This window comes from Ylistrum balloti, unplaced genomic scaffold (assembly GCF_031769215.1).
Source record: "Ylistrum balloti isolate Yb309-2 unplaced genomic scaffold, AGI_CSIRO_Ybal_v1 Utg369614, whole genome shotgun sequence".
Lineage (NCBI taxonomy): Eukaryota > Metazoa > Mollusca > Bivalvia > Pectinida > Pectinidae > Ylistrum > Ylistrum balloti.
Window position 1 is genome coordinate 1,175,907 of NW_026781888.1, and position 22,232 is coordinate 1,198,138.

Sequence of the window (22,232 nt, forward strand, 5' to 3'; positions counted from 1 at the left end):
CTCGAGAGTCGTCCAGTCCATGGTTACCAGCGCGCCAACATTAGGGTCCCTGTCACGCCTTTCCCAGTAACGCTATGCCTTCCTAACGCTATAATTACTCTCCGTTTGGGAAACACAACAGTACACTGAATAAACATCATCAATCTTCTGGTCACTCAGAATTCACACGTGTGCGGACTAAGTTTATTTAGAATGTTTACCAAGGCGATTATGTAGGTTATCAGTACCTGTTTGGTTTGATGGGTACTTGTATCTGTGGGAGACTTTGTGATGTGTTTTGTTTAGTAGGCGAATAAACGTTTATTTGGAAATACACAATTTCTTTGTACCGCGACGGGTGGACTCTTCCCACTTCAACTTACGTCGGTCTTTGGATATAAATTACATACGAACTGTTGGAGGTGAAATAGATGATGATCTAGCTGAGGAAGTTTATTAAAACAATCATCATTACGAGGAAGTTCCCAGTGGGTCTTGTGGAAGCGATTTTAAAAGTCTACGGTCGAGTTTCATTCCGGTCACCACGGCAACATGTCCACTTCTGGTCACCACCTTTCTGTGAGGTAGCGATGCCGTGATTTTTAATGGGTCACGATGCAGTCATACGGATGGAGAAACCACGTCAACATGATGTCACTGCTACAGGTCATAGACAAACAAGACAAGGTCAGTGATGCTGGATGTATAAAGGTCAGACAAACAAGACAAGGTCAGTGATACTGAATATATTAATTTCAGGCAAACAATACAAGGTCAGTGATGCTGAGCATATAAAGGTCAAAAGGTCATATACAACCAAGCCAAGGTCAGTGATGATTGGTGTATATAGGTCATCCGATAAAGACATAGTCTGAGGTAATGGATGTCAAAGGTCAGACAAACAAGACAAGGTTTGTGATGCTGGGTGTATAAAGGTCATAGACAAACAAGACAAGGTTGGTGATGTTGGGTGTATAGAGGTCATAGACAGACAAGGCAAGGTTGGTGATGTTGGGTGTATAAAGGTCATAGACAAACAAGACAAGGTTTGTGATGCTGGGTGTATAAAGGCCGTAGACAGACAAAGCAAGGTTTGTAATGCGGGGTACATAAAGGTCAGACAGACAAGACAATGTTTGTGATGCTGGGTACATAAATGTCAGACAGACAAGACAAGGTTTGTGATGCTGGGTGTATAACGGTCATAGACAAACAAAACAAGGCTTGTGATGCTGGGTGTAGATGCTGGGTCATAGACAGACAAGACAAAGTCAGTGATGCTGGGTGTATAAAGGTCCGACAGACAAGACATGGTTTGTGAAGCTGGGTGTATCAAGATCAATAGACAGACAAGACAAGGGTTGTGACACTGAGTGTATAAAGGTCATAGACAGACAAGACAAGGTTTGTGATGCTGGGTGTAGATGCTGGGTCATAGACAGACAAGACAAAGTCAGTGATGCTGGGTGTATAAAGGTCCGACAGACAAGACATGGTTTGTGAAGCTGGGTGTATCAAGGTCAATAGACAGACAAGACAAGGGTTGTGACACTGAGTGTATAAAGGTCATAGACAGACAAGACAAGGTTAGTGATGCTGGGTGTATTAAGGTCAATAGAAAGACAAGACAAGGTTTGTGATGTTGGGTGTATAAAGGTCAATAGACAGACAAGATAAAGTCAGTGATGCTGAGTGTATATAAGTCATAGACAGACAAGACAAGGTTTGTGATGCTGGGTGTATAAAGGTCAATAGACATACAAGACAAGGTTTGTGATGCTGGGGGTAGCAAGATCAATAGACAGACAAGACAAGGGTTGTGATGCTGAGTGTATATAGGTCATAGACAGACAAGACAAAGTCAGTGATGCTGGGGAGGTCTTTTGTTATTCACTTGTAAGTCGATGGTCGATACTGACGCGGTCCGGTGACTGACCATTATCAGGTTTACCTATGTAATCCGCTTACTTATTTAGTATTAAAGTAACATAGGAAATGGTCGGCCGAATTTTGATCCAGCAAAAATCACCAACTACGTAGATGCCAGGGAGTGATACCTGAATATTTTACAAGCAGTAGTGAACAGATTGTATTTTAAGCTTGAATAATTCATTATCATAAAGGTTGTAAGTGGATTGAGCACAAACAAATGCAACTGATGAAACATCCTCTTCTATGAGAGAGCGTTTCAGTGGGTTTTTCATCCCGTAAACAGCTAGTCTTTTGAGGCGGTGTCTAGCTGGTGGCTACTTCGCTGAACATACGGGAGGACCGCCGCTTGCTATCCAAAGTAAAGTTCTCTCTTCAGTAAATGAAACGAAATGACACCAAGATGATTAAATTATGTTTAGATGGAATTATCCTAGTTGAAATCAGATGTTTATGTTAAAATATCCTGTTAGATGTGAAGAAGACTTAGAAGTTTCAATTGGCAAAAGTGACCGGACCTCTACCTCCCTAACTGTTTATAATTTCTGAACGGATTAGCGATATCAAGGCTTCATTTTAAACCAATCCCAACTCCTTTTATGCCGTCAGTGAGGCGTTCCCTTGTGATCACCAATCTCAGGGTGAGTCTTTGGTATGGTCGTATGAAATGTCTTTTTGATGATGATTTGTACTGCCTGGTTGACGTCTGCCATTGTTAACATACTAGTCAAGAGGTATGTATTGGCTTTTATTGGAAATAAGGGGGCACCTCCCTTTTGTACACGTTTGTAATCAATGTAAGATTGCCGACATCAGCAACTAGCAAATAGAGGCACAGGAACCAAACACAATTTACTTTCTTATAGATATACATAGATGGTAAACGTGTGATGACAGGAAACAATGTATACAGTATTCAAATCAAAATACGGCTTTAATCTTTTTACATATTTCCAGTGTATATATGTGTATATATATTCCAATCAAAAGACGGCATTAATAATTTTACATATTTCCAGTGAATATATGTGTATATATATTCCAATTAAAAGACGGCTTTAATCTTTTTACATATAGCATATAGCGTGAAACAAGAGGTCATTTTACTAAGTAAGAATTGAAACATGGCTTGCAAATTAAGTTTTGACTAATTACATAATCTAGCAAAGTAATTCATGTATGATTAAATTACACAAAAATGCCCTAGAAATCTAATACATGTAAGTTATACAGACAGTGAAAACCGGAAGCATGGCATAGAGTAAATGAAGTTGTAACTTGTAATACAACAATATTGACAGATCACTTAAGAATAAGATCAACGTTTAACATTTAACGATTATTGAAAATGGAAACCATTTTCTTCATATTAATGAAACTTGGATATTTACAAAAAATAATTTTGAATTCATTTGTTTCTTAGTTGTGTTGTTTGTAAATAATTTTTAATTTTAAATAAAGTTTTCAATCATAAGAAGAATTCTAGGGAGATATTTAAAATAACATGTTTTCACAGTATTTGACTCTTGTCGTAAACCCCAGAGAATGGGAAACATATTTTTTGTCCCTTCCGGTTTTGATGCCAGTGACCATGTTTGGTTTGAATCGGTTCAGCGGTTCTTGTTCGTGAACAAAAGGCTCAGTTAACCTATGACCTTGTGTTGTATCCAGCGTATGACCGAGTGATAAACCTTCGAAAAATAGACTCATCACACTTTCTCCTTGTTATAGGAAAGCTTGATACAGGAACATATTTTACACATAATTATTCATAGATTGTGGACAAAAAAAACTGATAAAAGTTTCACTAAGTTAACAAAACAATTTATTCATTCGTTTTATTTCTATCACTATCAGCATCTAACTACAATGGTCTAAGCAAATGCCAATGAATTTACAATATTTAATCTTTGTGGTATAATAAATATTTTATGCAAATTCCAAATATCCTGTTACATGTACATGATTTCAGTTTTATCCTTGTTCCTTTTACACCTTTTTCTGATTTAGTTAGTGTTTGAACCCTTAATTTTGTGTACTATTTACAGCAAATACAGCATTCACATCAATCATAGTTTAAATAGTTTTTGTCGTTTATGTCCTCAGTACTTTGAGTACTTTGATTTTGTTTTAGGACCGCCGGAGAAGCCATTGTAGCCTGTACAAGCCATCTGGTCAGACACCCACCACGAGACGAAAACCTGTTGTTGGAGTGTGTACCGTTGATGAAGCCCGCGCATTGAGCGACAGATGGAGCAATGTGCGAAACAACGAGGGAGGCAATCCGCAATTTCAACGATTACTTGGCAGTGACAATATTCTATTTTCAGAGTTTGATCACGAATCCCGCGGTGGAAGGGAGTTTTCTCGGTCTAATGACCATCCAGTTCTCTATAATGACACAGACATTCGTTTCCCGAGAATTCCTTTGACACCTGTTAGCCGTTTCCATAGAAATACCAAACTGGCCGTTTCCGTTCCCTCGGACAGTAGTTTTGACACTGAGGGTCCGGGAGGACAGACCGTAACGATCCCTAAGGCAGGGTTGGTTCGATTACAATACTGCCACCGCTCTCGAGAAGAATCGGTCAGAAATATTGACAACAAATCTAAAGTGATCTCCATTGTGAATGATATACCAAGTGAAGACTCCATTGACGTTGTGGTCGCTGCCAATCAGCCGTCAGATTACAACACCACCACTACATTTCATTGTAAGCCCTCTGTCATCCGGATAGACCAGTCGGGTGCAATTCACGTGCAGGATAGAATGCAACTACCTCAAACTGATCACGACCAGGAACCGGAAGTTGTCATAACTTCAGAAACAACGCCGAAGAAGGAACATTCCCCTGTAGTTATACAAAGACAATTTTCTGTAGATTTTGACCAGGACACGGAGTGTTTGGAGGACGATCCGGATGTTGCACTCATTCCAGTCCGTAAAAACACAAGTGGTCGCCGGAAACACAAACAACAGCAGAGCCAGGTAGCTATGCATCAGTACTCAGTGGACCAGAATCTACACAGAAACGTGTACATGCGTGCTCTTAGAGATGCGCGCAACAAATACTTCAAACACGTTCCATTGGATAAGACTGTTACGAAGCCGTTTGAATTCTCCTATTTTACACTACTTAGTAGAAACGAGGACGGGGAAGTAACAACAGAAAAGAGACTGAAGAAACCATACGGGATGAAAAGGATATTCGGGGAGATCCGTATGGACGAGTATTACCCAGTGGTACAGACTAAGAAATAGACAACTTAACGTCATATTGCTGACATGTCACCTTTATCCTGATGTCACACGTGAGATTTGTCAGATAGGAGACTGATGTGACACGTGAGAATTGTCAGACAGAAGCCTGATGTGACACTTAAGATTAGTCAGACAGAAGACTGATGTCACGCGTGAGACTAGTCAGACAGGAGACTGATGTGACACGCGAGAATTGTCAGATAGTAGACTAATGTGACACGCGAGAATTGTCAGATAGTAGACTAATGTGACACGTGAGACTTGTCAGACAGCAGACTAATGTCACAGGCGAGACTTGTCAAACAGGAGACTGATGTCACACACGTGACTTGTCAGACAGGAGACTGATGTCACACGTAAGACTTGGTAGACAGGAGACTGATGTGACACGTGAGACTTGTCAGACAGCAGACTGATGTGACACGTGAGACTTGTCAGACAGAAGACTAATGTCACACGTAAGACTTGTCGGACAGAAGACTGATGTCACACGTGAGAAACATGTTTGTTATACAGGAAATTTATGGCATACGAGAGGCGCTTTGAACTCGTGATTTATGTCAAAGTATCACACAATGAACACAAATGATAGAGCGTTAAGACTGACAGTAATAGAATGGGTTTTGAGGATGAATACGATGTTGAACCTCCAATAAGTATGCTGTTCACTACAAATTTGACAATAAGTTGTGTCAAAAAGAATATAACAAAGTGTAACCTATATCGAGAAGGACGACCGCTGTTAGCACTGTCACAGGTCACAGAAAATTATTAACAGGTTCCTGATGTTGTTGACTTCCACCATATTACAAAGACTCTCTATGGTCTTTATATTTATCCTACCATCAGTAGATTGTATGTTGTCCAAATTGTCCATCGCCATTAAACAATTCTTGTTATCGATGTTTCTTGAGAAACCTTGACCTTTCCCAAACTTCATACATTAGTAGCCTCTCATTGACCCCTAGTTGTGCATGTTTAATGTTGGGACTGATCGGGAAAACAAAATGTCGAGAGTGGATATATTGAATTTTAAAACATTGTAATTGCTATTTTTAAGAAGTACTACATGCATTAGCATCCAACACTATATATAGACTATCCTTAGTCCCTAGTTTTCATCAGGGTACTGATTAGAAATGGCCAAAAGGTGACTATCTTGGATTACGAAAGTTTGAGATAGTTGTCGCTACATCTTCAGGTGGATTCCCACCCCCTCCCTTTGGTGCCCGGTTTTGTACAGAAAAGAAGATAAAAACTAAATACAGAGCATTTATTGGTGGGCGCTAAGGTCCCTTGGAGATCTCATATTACTACAATATTTTCTGCAATGTTGTCACCTGTCCTTCGCTATATGAACACACGTTATATCCGGGCTGTGATTGTATGTAAATATTTCACACGTTTGCTTATATCCAGCTGTGATTGGCTTTTTACATCCCTGCACATTTGCTTATATCTGGGCTTTGATTGCATACATCCCCACACGTTTGCTTATATCCTAGTGCCGATTGGCTACATACATCCCCACACGTTTGCTTATATCTGGGCTCTGATTGGCTGCATAATTCCCACACGTTTGCTTTTATCTAGGCTCTGATTGGCTGCATACATTCCCACGCGTTTGCTTTTATCTGGGCTCTGATTGGCGACATACATTCACATACCTTTCCTTATATCCTAGCTGTGATTGATTGGCTGCTAACATTCCCAAACGTTTGCTGACATCCAGTTGTGATTGGTTGTAAATGTTTCACACGTGTGCTTATATCCGAGTTGTTATTGGCTGCAGACATTACCATACGATTGCACATATTCGGGTTATGGTTGACTGTAGAATTTCCCTAACGTTTGTTGACACTTAAATCAACCCAATTGGCCGATGGCTTCAATGTGTTTGATAACATCGCTGAAGGCTCTGCACAAATGGGTGGTTTAGGCCCAAAAGGGCACAGGGGCAGACCCAATAGAAGAAATAAAAGAACAAAACATTAAAAGCCTTGTTTGTGTTTTAGTTAAAATTTGGTCTTGGACATCAGATGGTTTTTGACATATTCTTGTCGCCGTCAGTATCATTCGATTCTTTAGTAAAGCAAATCGAATGTCTAGTACACCTGCAATATCACCTACCGCAATAATCATCACCCAATTCTAGAAAATTCAAAGAACAAAGTACCAACAGTAATATATGGATAAACACACGAACGCGATCATCAAAGTCATCGAGCCTTATTTAATAACCAAATTATCAACATAATCATAATCCAAACTCAAACTCAACAAAACTTGGACAAAATATGAACAAAAGAAAAATTTACATAGATACGCCTTAAAACGTACAAGGAGAATGAGGATGAGACCAAGTGTTCCGAAAGAGACACTCGCCATATATATCTTTGTCAATCCCAGCAATGTCATGTTCACAAATGTGGGCAAGATGTACAATAACAGTACCAACCAGCAAACTAGCGAGCATCAAACACGTCCAGCTTTATATCGAACAAAGAAATAAAATGTCTCGCAACGAGATCTGAAATAATTTGTAACACGCATCTCTTGAAACCCTGCGAGTTGTTTGTGAATTGACATCTTGCATCGTGATAATGGGAACGTGCTCTAACTGTGACATGTAAACACCGCGCATAGGTTGGAGAAGCAGGGATGCTGCTATCCAGGAATGACAAAATTGACAATAAGGAAATTGAAACCATAACGGTGATCATAAAGCTAGATGAAAAGCTTTCCGTGTTAGTTTCGTAAAAGGAAAACATCGAGACAAGCAGCTGATGTAGAAGTCTGTCGCGTCCTTGATTTCCAATTCTGGTGGGTATAGTATATACACTAGACATGATAAACTCATCTCTCGCTATCTGAAATTGAAGGACTTTGCAACCTGTAACCTGTTTTGGTAACCTCTTCGATAAATATAGCCTCGTTTGAAAACAAAAAGTCAGTCAACAGAGTGACAGTCTGTTTCTGTAGGCGTGCCAATCTTCCATTGAAAGATCTTACCGCCAAACTCTGACAAATATTGTCAACCAGAAACTATGTTTTTATGATTTCGTCCCCCATATTTTCTCCTTCAATTAGGACATATTTTTTTAACAAAATACGCTTGTACCGTCGTTCATCTTTATAGACTTTTACACATAACCATTTTAAAACGTTTTGATGTGGGACACACGAACGCCATGAATTATCGAGTAAAAAATGAAAATTTTATAAGTAAAAATTTCTGAATTCTCGCAAATCAATTTATGACATTTTAACCCTCGAAATATCAAGCCATGTTGACATTATCTAAAATCTGAATTTTTCAACAAAAAAAAAAAAAAAAAAAAAAAAGAAAAAAAAAACGTGTGTAATCTATTTTTGGTGGGTTCAGATGTCCCTACCACACAATTTCGAGGTTCGATATGTTTACACTTGTACTTGAAACACTAAACGAAACGCAAAACTGATATATAAGATAACACAGACATTACCCCATACTCCACACTGTTCAAAAGACACTGTCATATATATATACACGTGTTAATATTATAGTACGACACATATATACATGCATCATTTGTAAATAAAATTACATCATCAATAACCTTTGTTATATAAGTTATTATCGGAAATATATATGAGAGTTACTTATAAAATTAGAAAACTTTTCCGACCTAAAAGGGGTAGGAAATGGGAAATAGTGCTGAAAATTTGCCTTCAAACACCTTTTTCCACTAACACCAGAGAGAATTTATTTTAAGTCTTTCTTTGTTAGGGGTATTTACTCATTATATTCCGAGAGTTGATTCGATCTTGGTGACTGGGCCCTGAATGGTGATTTAAGCCAATATAATGGTTTAAAATGCTAACAAGTTCTTTCTGAATGCCCCAGCCAGATTTAAGACAATCTGAATCATCACTTAGGGAGGGCAATCATATCTTAAATTCAGAATGATATTTTAACCCCCGGAGACTGGGGGAAATCTTCCAAAAGGGAAGTTTAGCTGAAATTTTGTGTAGATGCACTAATCTTTCTAACGCTTGATCAGATTTAAATTCAGTTTGCATGATTACTTCAGGAAGGCAATTGTTTCTCAAATTCAGAAAGTTGATTGATCTCTAGAGAGAGGAGATGGTTCAGAATGAGAGTTTTAGTTAAAATTTACTTAGAAGCTACTCTTCCCTAAAGTATGAATTGATTTCAATCAAATTACTGAAGTTTAGATCATCACTTGGGGAGGACAATCATTTCTTAAATTCTGAAAGTCGATAGGCCTTGGGGAACTGGGAAAAGGGTACAGACTGGAAAATTTAGTTGAAATTTTGCTTTAATCTGCTTCTCTTCCCTAAAGCCTAACTGGATTTCAATTAAATCAATCTAAATAACTATTAGATTAATCAGATCAATTTTTCGATTCAGAAAGTTGATTAGACCCATGGGGAATGAGGAATAAAGCTGAAATTTTGATTTCCAATGCTAGTATAAACCTCATAATACACCTCAGCTACAGCTCTCTTTTAGCTTGATCTGTTGAATGTCAGAATAGTAAACCCGAGGTTCTGGATTGGAATCCTAGTGGCGGCATTGAAACAAATAATGACCTCTGTTGCATTGGTGACATGAAAGGCGAGTATATCATCCTTGTAAATACTAGCTGCAATATACTGTTCACCTAAACAGAATTTTTGTTCAGCTCGATTGGTTGAGCGATGGACTAGTAAGCCAAAGTCCTGGGTTCGAATCCTTTGTAGGCATTAAAATAATTAATGATCTTTGTTACACTAGTATTCCTAAATTTCAACAAAAATTTTATTTAAAAAATCACATAGGGAGAGCAATGATTTCTGAAATTAATGATTTGGTTGTCAGATGACTGTTCCAAGACCTTCAGCTTCTTGTGAATTAAGTCAGAAATGCAAATTTCAAATATTACATTAATTTCAAATGCCCTTTTGGCATCATATACAGCTATCTAAGGGATCAGTCTGGGTCAAGCCCCCTATTTCACCATCACAGAGTCCAAATCTTCAAAGATATAGACAGCATTTGACCTCTCGCAGGGTCAAATGAGATGCTAAGGAACAATGTTGGTGTCTATAACCAATGCTAGTGAGATGAGATTTCAGCATGTTTGAATGACAAACCTACAAAGTTTACATACAGTGGATGGCCATATATGTCAAATGCCTAATTCCATAGCAACAACACTGAACCTCTTCAGAACCTCCAGGTCAGTAATTCTTCCTTCAATCAAAATATGTATAGGCAAAATAGCTTTCGGAAGTATTTGATTCATCTAAAATATGTTTTTTTTTGTGTGAAAGTAGATAATAGGAAGAACAGGGTAATAAACTACAACAACTGGTGTTAAATAATTTTTAATTTTTCTTTTTCACATCAAACTTACAGAGTCTACATTGAAGATTTGAGTGCTGGAACATTTTTCACAATTTCTATCACAATTCGAAATATCAGAAACTTTTCAACATATACAATGTTTATGACACAGAAATAACTGCCATAGGAAAAATGAACCACAATATCGTATGTTTCAAGTCCATCCAATAAATCTTCAATGTCCTAATGATTTCATGGCTAACAGCTGATAGTTTTGTTATACTCTGCAAGGAAAAATGAAGAAATTTTTACATCAAAATATGATTTTGAGACATGTAGTGGATCTGAACTTTTGATTGGACTATCAATGCATGATGTATAAATAACATTGCAGACAATAAAACTGTTAAACTATTGATGCAATCAATGCCACTGACACATGCTAGTCACTGACATGGTGTGTTTGGATCTTTTACCCTACAATGTTTACAGATGTGGCATGGGCTTAAAAAATAAAATGTCATTACAACTGGCTCTGGGAGAATGACTAATATTAGAAGCGTTTTTATGTACAAGGAACTGCACAGTAAAATGAGATATAACATTGATAAATAAGACTAAAATGTTTAAAAAAAAATTAAGAAATCTATTTATCCTACTTGTGTCTGAAATATTACCAGAAACTCTCAAAGTGTACTTACTTTTTTACTGCCATGAAAGAACTGGTGCCCTCAATATCAAAGCCAACCAGACTACGTTTGCCCACTATTCGTCCAATTTGGTACATAAGAAATATTTCAAAGCACACTGTGGCATTTAGTGCAATATCCTGAAAGCAATAAAACCGAAATAAAACTTCAAAACTTAAATGAACTATATGAAATATTGTTATAAATCTGAAACATTCTTGTAAATATACTGAAATGGTGTGCTTTATATACCAGAGAAACATTAAATCTCCATGACCGTATTTATGTATATCTACCAGAAACATTAGCATTGATACAAAATAATTTCTCGTGTGCCAGAAGAATCATTAAACACTGCTAGCTTTCTAACATTACGTAAATTACACATGGAATACAGTACCTTCATTGTTAGATTAGGAAGCCTGTTAACATTGGCCAATTGTTTCAATCCAGACACCACCTGTGGAATCTCTCCCACTGGTGGAGCCAATTCCACTTTAGCAATAGCCCAAAATCGTTCTAGATGTGGTTGTTGTGCTACAAAAAAAAAAAAAGAATTTTATTTGTAATGACATCTGTTGAAACGATTTTGATTTTGTAACATATAGCAAATTTAATGACTGCAGAAACATGAGGCCCAAATCATTGGTAAGTCTACTGTTTGTCTTCAAACACAAATCAGTGATTTTTTGGATGCAGGCATGAAGTCCTAGGCTCATACTTTTTCTTTGGGACTCACAAAAATTTTGAGAAAACAATATATCTCTTAGCATTGAAACTAATCAAAATTTTGCAATTAGTGTTCAGAGCTTGCCAGGAAAAATTCTACAAAATTCACCGACAAATACCTCGCATAAAGTTTTCTGGTTGTAGTCAGAAGAACAGACACAAGTACCTGGCAATAAAGTCTACTGGTTATATTCAGAATGACAGACAGGTATTTGACAACAAAAGCCACTGGTCGTAGTCATAATAGCAAATAATACTATCTGACAACAAAGCATAGTCATCAGAACGACACACAGATATCGGACAACCAAGACTATTTGTTGTAGTCATAATGATGAAAAAAATATACCTGACAACAAAGCCTAGTGGTTGTAGTCAGAATGACAGACAAGCAAGTGACAACAAAGTCTACTGGTTGTATAGTCTGATATAAGAGATTTGTGACAGAATTATCACTCTACGGCACTGCGTGACAGTAAACACTGTGGGTGGCAAACAGTTGGCAATGATCATCCTAAGCAGCTGAGTGTCAATTATTTAGAATTTCTTTCATGTCTGGCTCACACAGCATTTTGCCAGCTGATATAACTTGAGGTCCCAACTCTATTATAACTGATTGGTATCCACTGTACTGAGCATGAAATATTGGCATATGTACTGTAAAAGAGCAACAGTATTTCACTAAATATTTTGACAAGATAATCGCATCCACAATATCCCTATTCATTACATCACACAAATAATTGTAAGACCCACAGCTATATATAGCTATGTGCTTTGATAACACTAAAAACCCATGACAAGGTTTAACAAACACTGATCCAAAGTGAAATGAAACCTTGGATTTCTTAGTCATTTTAGATGTAAGGATTTCAAAAGATAACCATATAATAACCAACACATTATCTAATGTTTGGAACAAGCCATTTTCTTTCTTGATAGTAGTTTCCTGGCAGCACATTTTTAAGCACTTTGTCATCATCTTGGTTGATTGCAGAATAAAATGATACAACTTCCCTAATTAGGCCTCCCAAAAGCATAGCTGTGTTTCTGTTTCTCGATTGTCTCTATCTATTTTGCTATCAACCTTATTTTTTTCAATGTTTAGGCAAAAGAACTGCTCTTATGTATCTGTGTTATGCTTTGGTTTGTCCTGCAATCTCTAGAAATACTAGTACACTGGCAAATTCATTTCGATACTTGACATATATATTTATACATACAAGTTTCAAATATTCTCAACAATTTTCTAGAAAAACTAAACTAACAGGAGGTTTACAAGTCTATAGAAAATCTGTATAGTGGAAGCAATTTTAAATATGCTGGAAGGTAATGTTGTTGGTGATAATGAATGGAAAACCCTTGTGTACAACATTCAATTGCTTTCACAAATTTTTCATGTTTCATTAATAACTATTTAACATTGCCTGAGTACTGATCCAATATGGATCACTCGCCAAAATTTCGTGTTTTTACAAAGGAACAAACTCTGACTATTGAATAAAATTGCAGATAGATAGTCGGAACCCCTCAGATTAGTGTAGTGTAGACTGTAGTGTAAAGGAGTTGGTCAGAGTTGCTTATTTCTCTATTGTGTTATTAATGTTTTCATAAAGGGAAAAACTCTCACCATCGACCGGAAACAAAAAGAAAGAAGGGGAAAAAGAAAAGACAAAAATTGAAATCAAAGAATATGTTTCCTTTTCTAATATTGAGTGTGTTGCCCTTCAAATGTCCTTTTCGATAATAAAGTAAAGGTAAAAAAACCCCAGTACAACGTTATTACCAATGAAGAAGTAAATCTAACATTGGCTGGACCAAGTATTATGCATATATGTCTATGCAAAATGCTTCATCAAGCACCAGACAACTTGCAGTGCTCCTATTAATGATACACATCCTACATTCTTCATCATACGTGAATGACCTTTTAAGTTTGCAAAAGATTACAATTTAAGTTCGAGTCTGAAGTAATAATCACGTGCAATAACTTTAAACAGGAAACTAAGGGGAGTGAAACCGTATACCTTTGGCGAGATTTGCTCCTTTAGTAAGTAAAGGAACGACTTTTCCGGCCAACGACACCGCACTTTTCCCAGCCGCCGCCATGGTGCTATCAAAATGGTGGCCGTCTACGTTGAGAAAGCACTTATTTACAAGGGATAAATGCAAACGTTCGAGAGACCACTAATGGGGCCCAAGAGAGGGTATGTGTGTGATTTAGATTGAATAACCTGCCTTCGTTTCCAAGTGTAAACAAATAAATCGAAGCAAAGTCTAGTAGAAGGCATCTGTATCTAGAACGTTATCAATTCAAACAAAAAATCAACTCCACTATACGCATCATGCAGTGCACAGTATACAGGATTTTTGCTTGTGTCGTTCGCGTTCTAGTTACGGGTGCCGGTTATCGAGAGGAGAACAGAAAAATAACGGCAGATAATATAAGTCTAAGGGACTTGTTACACGTATTGTAGTTATACTTGATTAAAACGAGTTACGTGTGATTTACATAGTTTCAGTTTTTATTATGATTATTTGTTAGCCGTTTAACTGTAAACATTATTAAAATTATAGTGTGGGGTTTTCGTAAAGCTTGGGGAGGGGCAGCGGGGATGATTTGACTGACGTTCGGTTAGCTACATGTAGCTTGCAGTCGGTACTGTGAAGTAGAGTAAGACCCTTCAATTGCTTGTCTCCCCCAAACCGATGTACATTTCACTGCATTGTGCCTTTGCGTAGGTCTATCACATTGTTACATTAAAACAATAAATTTATCGTATTTGTGGATTTGGAATACCGAGGAAGACGACCAAAATAAACATTCGGAATATCCTCGCACATTATCATTCGAAGTTCTTCTGGCATTTTTCATTAGATACGCACACTACGGGTAAGTGTTGATAGGTAAAATTCAACGAGTATCTTTAACATTCGTATTGACATCAAAATGACACTGGTATTTTATAATGTTTAAGGTTGATAATCAATGGGGTAATAAGAGTTGTAACTTAATAATCGTTCAAAGTCTAAAAGCGAGTTGTTATTTTTCGCGACTTGGGACATGTTTGATAACGGTTTGATAAGCTGTGATTAAGCACAGCCCATACATTATTTTAGCGGACAGTTGATAATCTCGCTACACGCTAATGTCAATAACCTCGGCTATTAAAGTCCTAATATACGCATAACTTTCGAGATTCAGATAGTGTAGAAGGAAACTTTCATTTGATAAGATAGGATTTTAGACAGAGTGGTACCATACCATAGTCCGGAGTTTGAGTAACAACTACTGCTTTGAGTAATAAATACACTCTCTCACAGAGTAATAGTAATGCATTTGAGTGACGATTACTGGTTTAAGTATCGGTAGTTAATTGGTTTCTCAAATGAATGGTTTGGAATAGACATATGTGGGTGCAGGTCCAATCTGTCATTTGCTTTACAAGATGGACATTGATTTTTAATATAGGAGCAGCAAGCTATATAGAGGTGATGGACATTGTGCTGAACTACGCTGACCACTATGTGCTGACACCCTATGTGTACCCCAACACATGGCAGGAAGATGACCCCTTGCGACAGGTGATCAGTCTCTTACTGGTGACCAACATTGGAGGGTATTTGCTCTACCTCAGCACAGCAACCATCAGCTACCATTTCATATTCGACAAACGCTTGATGGAACATCAACAATTCTTACAGGTAGGTGTAAGGGCGTATAGTGGGTAATGGTATTGGGCTGGCATGTTAGGGGTGGGATAGAATAGTGCGATAGAGTGGTGGTATTTGGGCGTTGTGTGTTATAGAGACCGTAATGGTATTGGGGAGCATGAAAGATTGGATATTAAGTGTGAGGTTGGATTTTAAAGTTATATAGACTGTGGTGGTAATGTGGAGTATGGAGGATGGGATATTGAGTGTGGGGGTGGATGTTTGTGTTATATAGACTATGGTGGTAATGTGGAGTATGGAGGGTGGGATATTGAGTGTTGGGGTGGATCAGGGTTTTCCATAATTTTGTTAGTAGTAGGCTGTGTAGTGAAAGTAGGAGGCTGGCCTGCCGTGTACGTGTAGTCGTGTACAGAACATTATTACGGAACTGGATTGGTGTAGACGGCCAAATGATCAAAGTAGCCAGTCAAATTGGCTGGCGACCGGCTCTTGTGGAAAACCCTTGAGTGGATGTTTATATTATATAGACTGTGGTAGTATTGTGAAATATAGAGGATGAGATATTGAGTATGGGAGTAGATGTTTGTGTTATGTAGACAGTGGTCGAATTGAGGAGTGTTACAGATGAGATACTGAGTGTGGGAATAGATGTTTATGAGAAAGAGACGGTGGTTGAAGTAGGATAGGTGTGTGTGTTTGCGGTCCATCATCAGATGGTGGGCTATTCAAATCACTCTGCGTCAGTGGTCTGTGGTTTGTCCATCTGTCCGTCGTCCGTCTGTTTCATAAACAAAATTGTTTCTGCTATTTCTTGAGAAGTATTAGACAGATCTTTCTCAAATTGTATATGTAGGTTCCCCAAGGTTCCTAGTTGCGCCTCTGTGATTTTGGGACTGATCCAAAAAATTAAGTGGCCAACAGGCAATCATCTTGGAATTTTTCCTGAAGTTTGTTATTGCTATTTCTTGGAAATTAAGAGACAGATCTCTCTCAAATGTCACATATAGGTACCCCTTGGTCTCTAGTTGTGTCCATGTAATTTTGAGAGTGATCAGAAAAACAAAAGGGCCGAAAGGAGACCATCTTTGATTTTGACTTTGAAAGTTTGTTATTGCTATTTCTTGAGATTAAGAGGATGGATCTTTCTTGAATATCATATGTAGGTTTCCCATTGTCCCTTGTTGTGTCTGTTTGAGTTTGGGACTGATCAGAAAAACAAAATGGCCGACAGGCAGCCATCTTGGATTTGGCCAAGTAAAGGTTATTGCCATTTCTTAAGAAGTACTCAATGGATGTCTCTCAAATATCATATGTATTTTCCGTTTGATCTCTCATTGTGCTCATTCGATATTTGGACTGATCAGGAGAAACCAAATGGCTTCCAGGCAGTCATTTTGGATTCGACAGGTCATTGTGCGCCAAAAAGGAAAATAAGACTATTTTGCTTCAAAACACTACTCCTTTCGAATGCTTGAATGGATTTCAACCAAATTTATTGTGAAACACCATTCAGAATTAGGAATCATTTCTTAAATTCAGAAATTTGATTTGACCCTTAGGGCAGGGTCCCAAAAGGAAAATAAGTCAATATTTTGCTTCAAAACACTACTCCTTTTTAATACTAGAATTGATTCAACCAAATTGGTCTGAAACATCATTAAGATTAGAGAATCATTTCTGACCTCAGAAAGTTGATTCGACCTGTGGGGGCTTGGGGGCACCACCCACTATTCCAAAAGGGGAAGTTAGACAGGATTTTGCTTCAAAATGCTACTCTTTCTTAATGCTTGAATGGATTTCAACCAAATTTAGACTAAAACATCACTTGGAGTGGGGAATCATTTCTTAAATTCAGAAAGTTGATTTGACCCCTAGTGAATAGGAATGACCTTGATCTGTTGAAAGGTCACAGGGATCAAATATGTGAAAATCTTTCACTGACTTCCTCTCAATAACCAAGAGGCCAAGGATGATGATATTAGGCCTGAAACATGCTAGGATGAAGGGCTTCAAACTTTGGTAATATGAATGACATTAACCCATTTTCACAGGTATCAAATGTGTTGAGATGTTTGATTGGTTGAGTGTCAGACTAGTAAGCCAGGGGTCCGAGGTTCAATTCCTAGCGGAGGCATTGAGATGAAAAATGACCTCTGTTACAACTATAATGTCAAGGGTCTTGATATTGGGTCTGTGGCAGTTACTTAGTACATGTATAAAGAATATGCTTTCAAGTTTGCAGAAAATGTCTTGATGAACCAACAATGTCTTCTATGTAAGCTGTAGAGTAATTGAGCAATTTGCCTTCGGCTTATTTTGACTCTTTCATGAATAGGTCTTTGTAGTCAGATGACCATTAAAGCCCATGGGCCTCTCGTTTGTTCTGAACATCTGACCCATTTAATAACATTCCACTATTGTCAGATATATCTTGCATACACATGTATTTCTCTGATGGTCAGATTTGTGTGCCTTGATTCAATACTGAAGTTTGTCTACAGATGCCGACTTCACAATTTTTGTGAATGTGAAGCACAAACAAAACGCGTTAGGGTAGACCTGACCATCTGTACCTAAACAGGATTTCTCTATACTTTGTTTACAGAACCAAGTTCGACTGGAGATTCTCTACACACTGAAATCAGTTCCGCTCATGAGTCTACCAACAGTTGTTCTGTTTTTTATTGAGGTTAGAGGTCACAGTAAACTGTATGACGATGTAGGAACATCCCGACTAAGTAAGTTTCAAAGAATAGATACTTGTACTCTCTTGTGATGTTTGTTCATCATATAACTACCCTGTTATCAGGGCAATAACACCCATTACATAACTACTCTGTTATCAGTGTAATAATACCCATTACATAACTACCCTGTTATCAGGGCAATAACACCCATTACATAACTACTCTGTTATATGTGTAATAACACCCATTACATAACTACCCTGTTATCAGTGTAATAACACCCATTACATAACTACCCTGTTATCAGTGTAATAACACCAATTACATAACTACCCTGTTATCAGTGTAATAACACCCATTACATAACTACCCTGTTATCAGTGTAATAACACCAATTACATAACTACCCTGTTATCAGTGTAATAACACCCATTACATAACTACCCTGTTATCAGGGTAATAACACCCATTACATAACTACCCTGTTATCAGTGTAGTAACACCCATTATACAACCCTGTTATCAGTGTAGTAACACCCATTATACAACCCTGTTATCAGTGTAGTAACACCCATTATACAACCCTGTTATCAGTGTAGTAACACCCATTATAGAACCCTGTTATCAGTGTAGTAACACCCATTATTCAACCCTGTTATCAGTGTAGTAACATCCATTATACAACTCTGTTATCAGTAAATAACACCCATTATATAACTACCCTGTTATCAGGGTAATAAAACCCATTATACAACCCTGTTATCAGTGTAGTAACACCCATTATACAACCCTGTTATCAGGGTAATAAAACCCATTATACAATCCTGTTATCAGTGTAGTAACACCCATTATACAACCCTGTCATCAGGATAATAAAACCAATTATACAACCCTGTTATCAGTGTAGTAACACCCATTATACAACCCTGTTATCAGGGTCATAAAACCCATTATACAACCCTGTTATCAGTGTAGTAACACCCATTATACAACCCTGTTATCAGGGTAATAAAACCCATTATACAACCCTGTTATCAATGTAGTAACACCCATTATACAACCCTGTTATCAGTGTAGTAACACCCATTATACAACCCTGTTATCAGTGTAATAACACCCATTACAGAACTACTTTGTTCTCAGAGTATCATCAATCAATTATCTGTTTACACTTTCATTTACAGTTGACGGGTTTGTTTGCTTAGTTAAAACAAAAATTCAGCTTGAAGCTTTTAATAATTTCCTTTCACTTGGTATTTGTGTGTTACAGGTGGGTTTATTGCCTAGTAGTTTGATGTGTTATAGGAAAATTGTATCAAAAACAATGTATTACAGTTAGACTGTATTGATCAATGTTGTTTTATTTTTGTGTTACAGATTGGCTGTTTGTATTAACAAGTGTTGCTACATTCATCCTATTTACGGACATGTGTATCTACTGGATTCATCGATTTCTCCACCACCGGTCCATCTACAAGTACATACACAAGGACCATCACAAATGGAAGGTCCCCACACCATTTGCCAGTCATGCATTCCACCCATTGGATGGATTTCTCCAGAGCTGCCCCTATCACATATATCCATTCCTCTTCCCCCTCCACAAGTACACCTATCTTGCACTCTTTGTCTTTGTCAACATCTGGACCGTGTCAATCCATGATGCAAACTACAAGGTACCGGGGATTCTGAAGCCGGTAGTGAATGGTTCGGCCCATCACACAGATCACCACCTCTTCTACAACTACAACTATGGTCAGTTCTTCACCCTCTGGGACCGGATTGGGGGCTCCTTTAGGAACCCCAGTGCCTTTGAAGGAAAAGGACCTCTAGAGGAGATGTTAAAGGCAAAGCACAGCTCACCAAATGGACAAGTGAAAAATGGGCATTATATGAACGGGCATGTAAGTGATGTGAAGATTGGGAAAAAAGACTAGACAAATGTCTGTTATTTTTCATTGTTGATACATTTTCTACAAAATCTTCTGATCTCATTATCTCTGACTTAGCTGTCTTTACAAGTACTTTCATACAACCCTTTCACTTTGATTGTGGCAACAACTGTTTTGTCTTATCATTATAATCATCCCAAAACAGCAATGTTCCATAAATAGGAATTGTACATTTGTAAAATAGAATTATATTTTCTATGAATTGTGCCTTTGGAAGAGATATTATATGATACACATTTAAATCACTGTCATTCTTGTAATATTGAATTTATTTCACATTTTTATTGATTCCAACAAGAGTACCGCTAAGCAATATAGGATAAACTTAAATACATTCTAGTATTGAAATTAAACAGAATCTGAATCAGAAGGGAAGCTCAACAATATACCATGTGAAATTGATCCCAATAAATTAAAAATAAATTGGTTAAAAACTAGGGGAGATGAAATAGAAGTAAGATCAAATGGTTCTGTAAAGAACAAAAGACTAAAATTTAATGGTAAAACTGTCACATCTTTTAATGCCTATCAAGGTCTAAAGAGTCCAATTAAAATGGTCATATTTCAGGAACCCTCAAATTGTTAACTCAGAATGGGAAAAGTGTGCCAAGAAACTGACTGTTTACTGAAAGAAGAGCTTTTTAAGATATTACGATAATGCTATGGTACACTATAGCAATGATATACAGATTATCTCTATAGAGACAGGAGAGTGACATCCTGTATTTATGATGTACAATAATGCTATGGTACAATATAGCAATGATATACAGAAGATTTTCTCTGTAGAGACAGGAGGGTGACCTTGTGTATTTATGATGTTATAATAATGCTGTGTTACACTAAGCAATGATATACAGAAGATTTTCTCTATAGAAACAGGAGGGTGACCTCGTGTATTTGTGATGTTATAATAATGCTGTGTTACACTAAGCAATGATATACAGAAGATTTTCTCTATAGAAACAGGAGGGTGACCTCGTGTATTTGTGATGTTATAATAATGCTGTGTTACACTAAGCAATGATATACAGAAGATTTTCTCTATAGAAACAGGAGGGTGACCTCGTGTATTTGTGATGTTATAATAATGCTGTGTTACACTAAGTAATGATATACAGAAGATTTTCTCTATAGAGACAGGAGGGTGACCTCGTGTATTTGTGATGTTATAATAATGCTGTTACACTAAGTAATGATATACAGACGATTTTCTCTATAGAGACAGGAGGGTGACCTCGTGTATTTGTGATGTTATAATAATGCTGTGTTACACTAAGCAATGATATACAGACGATTTTCTCTATAGAAACAGGAGGGTGACCTCGTGTATTTGTGATGTTATAATAATGCTGTGTTACACTAAGTAATGATATACAGACCATTTTCTCTATAGAAACAGGAGGGTGACCTCGTGTATTTGTGATGTTATAATAATGCTGTGTTACACTAAGTAATGATATACAGAAGATTTTCTCTGTAGAGACAGGAGGGTGACCTCGTGTATTTGTGATGTTATAATAATGCTGTGTTACACTAAGTAATGATATACAGACGATTTTCTCTATAGTGACAGGAGGGTGACCTCGTGTATTTGTGATGTTATAATAATGCTGTGTTACACTAAGTAATGATATACAGACGATTTTCTCTATAGAGACAGGAGGGTGACCTCATGTATTTGTGATGTTATAATAATGCTGTGTTACACTAAGTAATGATATACAGACGATTTTCTCTATAGAGACAGGAGGGTGACCTCCTGTATTTATTACATATTTGTGTTATGGTTTGTTACAGCAATGCTGTTTTTGTTGACTCAGTACTTTATAAAGAGTATCTTGAGAAATTCCTGGTAATGCCAAATTCTACTATTGTAGTTGTTTTTCTCTTTGTAAAAGAAGGTCATGTGAACTGTTTATTGTTATATCTACATGTGATAATTGTTGGTGATATAATAATTAATGGTGTGTTAAGTACAAATGTACTCTGTTATTG

General features: G+C 37.3%; 3 protein-coding genes across 3 annotated transcripts; 2 read left to right on the top strand and 1 right to left on the bottom strand.

The window, feature by feature from the left end:
* The first annotated feature begins 594 nt into the window (after nt 1-594).
* Nucleotides 595-5,170, top strand: LOC132547608 (uncharacterized). The gene is made up of 2 exons (XM_060211395.1): nt 595-666; nt 4,043-5,170. The coding sequence occupies exons 1-2, from the start codon at nt 595-597 to the stop codon at nt 5,168-5,170; spliced, it is 1,200 nt and encodes a 399-aa protein (XP_060067378.1).
* A 5,360-nt stretch (nt 5,171-10,530) lies between these two features.
* On the bottom strand, nt 10,531-14,039 carry LOC132547996 (ATP synthase subunit g, mitochondrial-like). The gene is made up of 4 exons (XM_060211813.1): nt 13,948-14,039; nt 11,592-11,728; nt 11,204-11,331; nt 10,531-10,786 (listed from the first exon to the last, which is right to left on the bottom strand). Exons 1-4 carry the CDS (start codon nt 14,027-14,029, stop codon nt 10,780-10,782), a joined length of 354 nt encoding a protein of 117 aa, XP_060067796.1. The 5' UTR covers nt 14,030-14,039; the 3' UTR covers nt 10,531-10,779.
* A 761-nt stretch (nt 14,040-14,800) lies between these two features.
* Nucleotides 14,801-21,655, top strand: LOC132548031 (lathosterol oxidase-like). The gene is made up of 4 exons (XM_060211854.1): nt 14,801-14,813; nt 15,393-15,625; nt 18,201-18,333; nt 19,660-21,655. The coding sequence occupies exons 2-4, from the start codon at nt 15,416-15,418 to the stop codon at nt 20,217-20,219; spliced, it is 903 nt and encodes a 300-aa protein (XP_060067837.1). The 5' UTR covers nt 14,801-14,813; nt 15,393-15,415; the 3' UTR covers nt 20,220-21,655.
* The last annotated feature ends 577 nt before the right edge of the window (nt 21,656-22,232 follow it).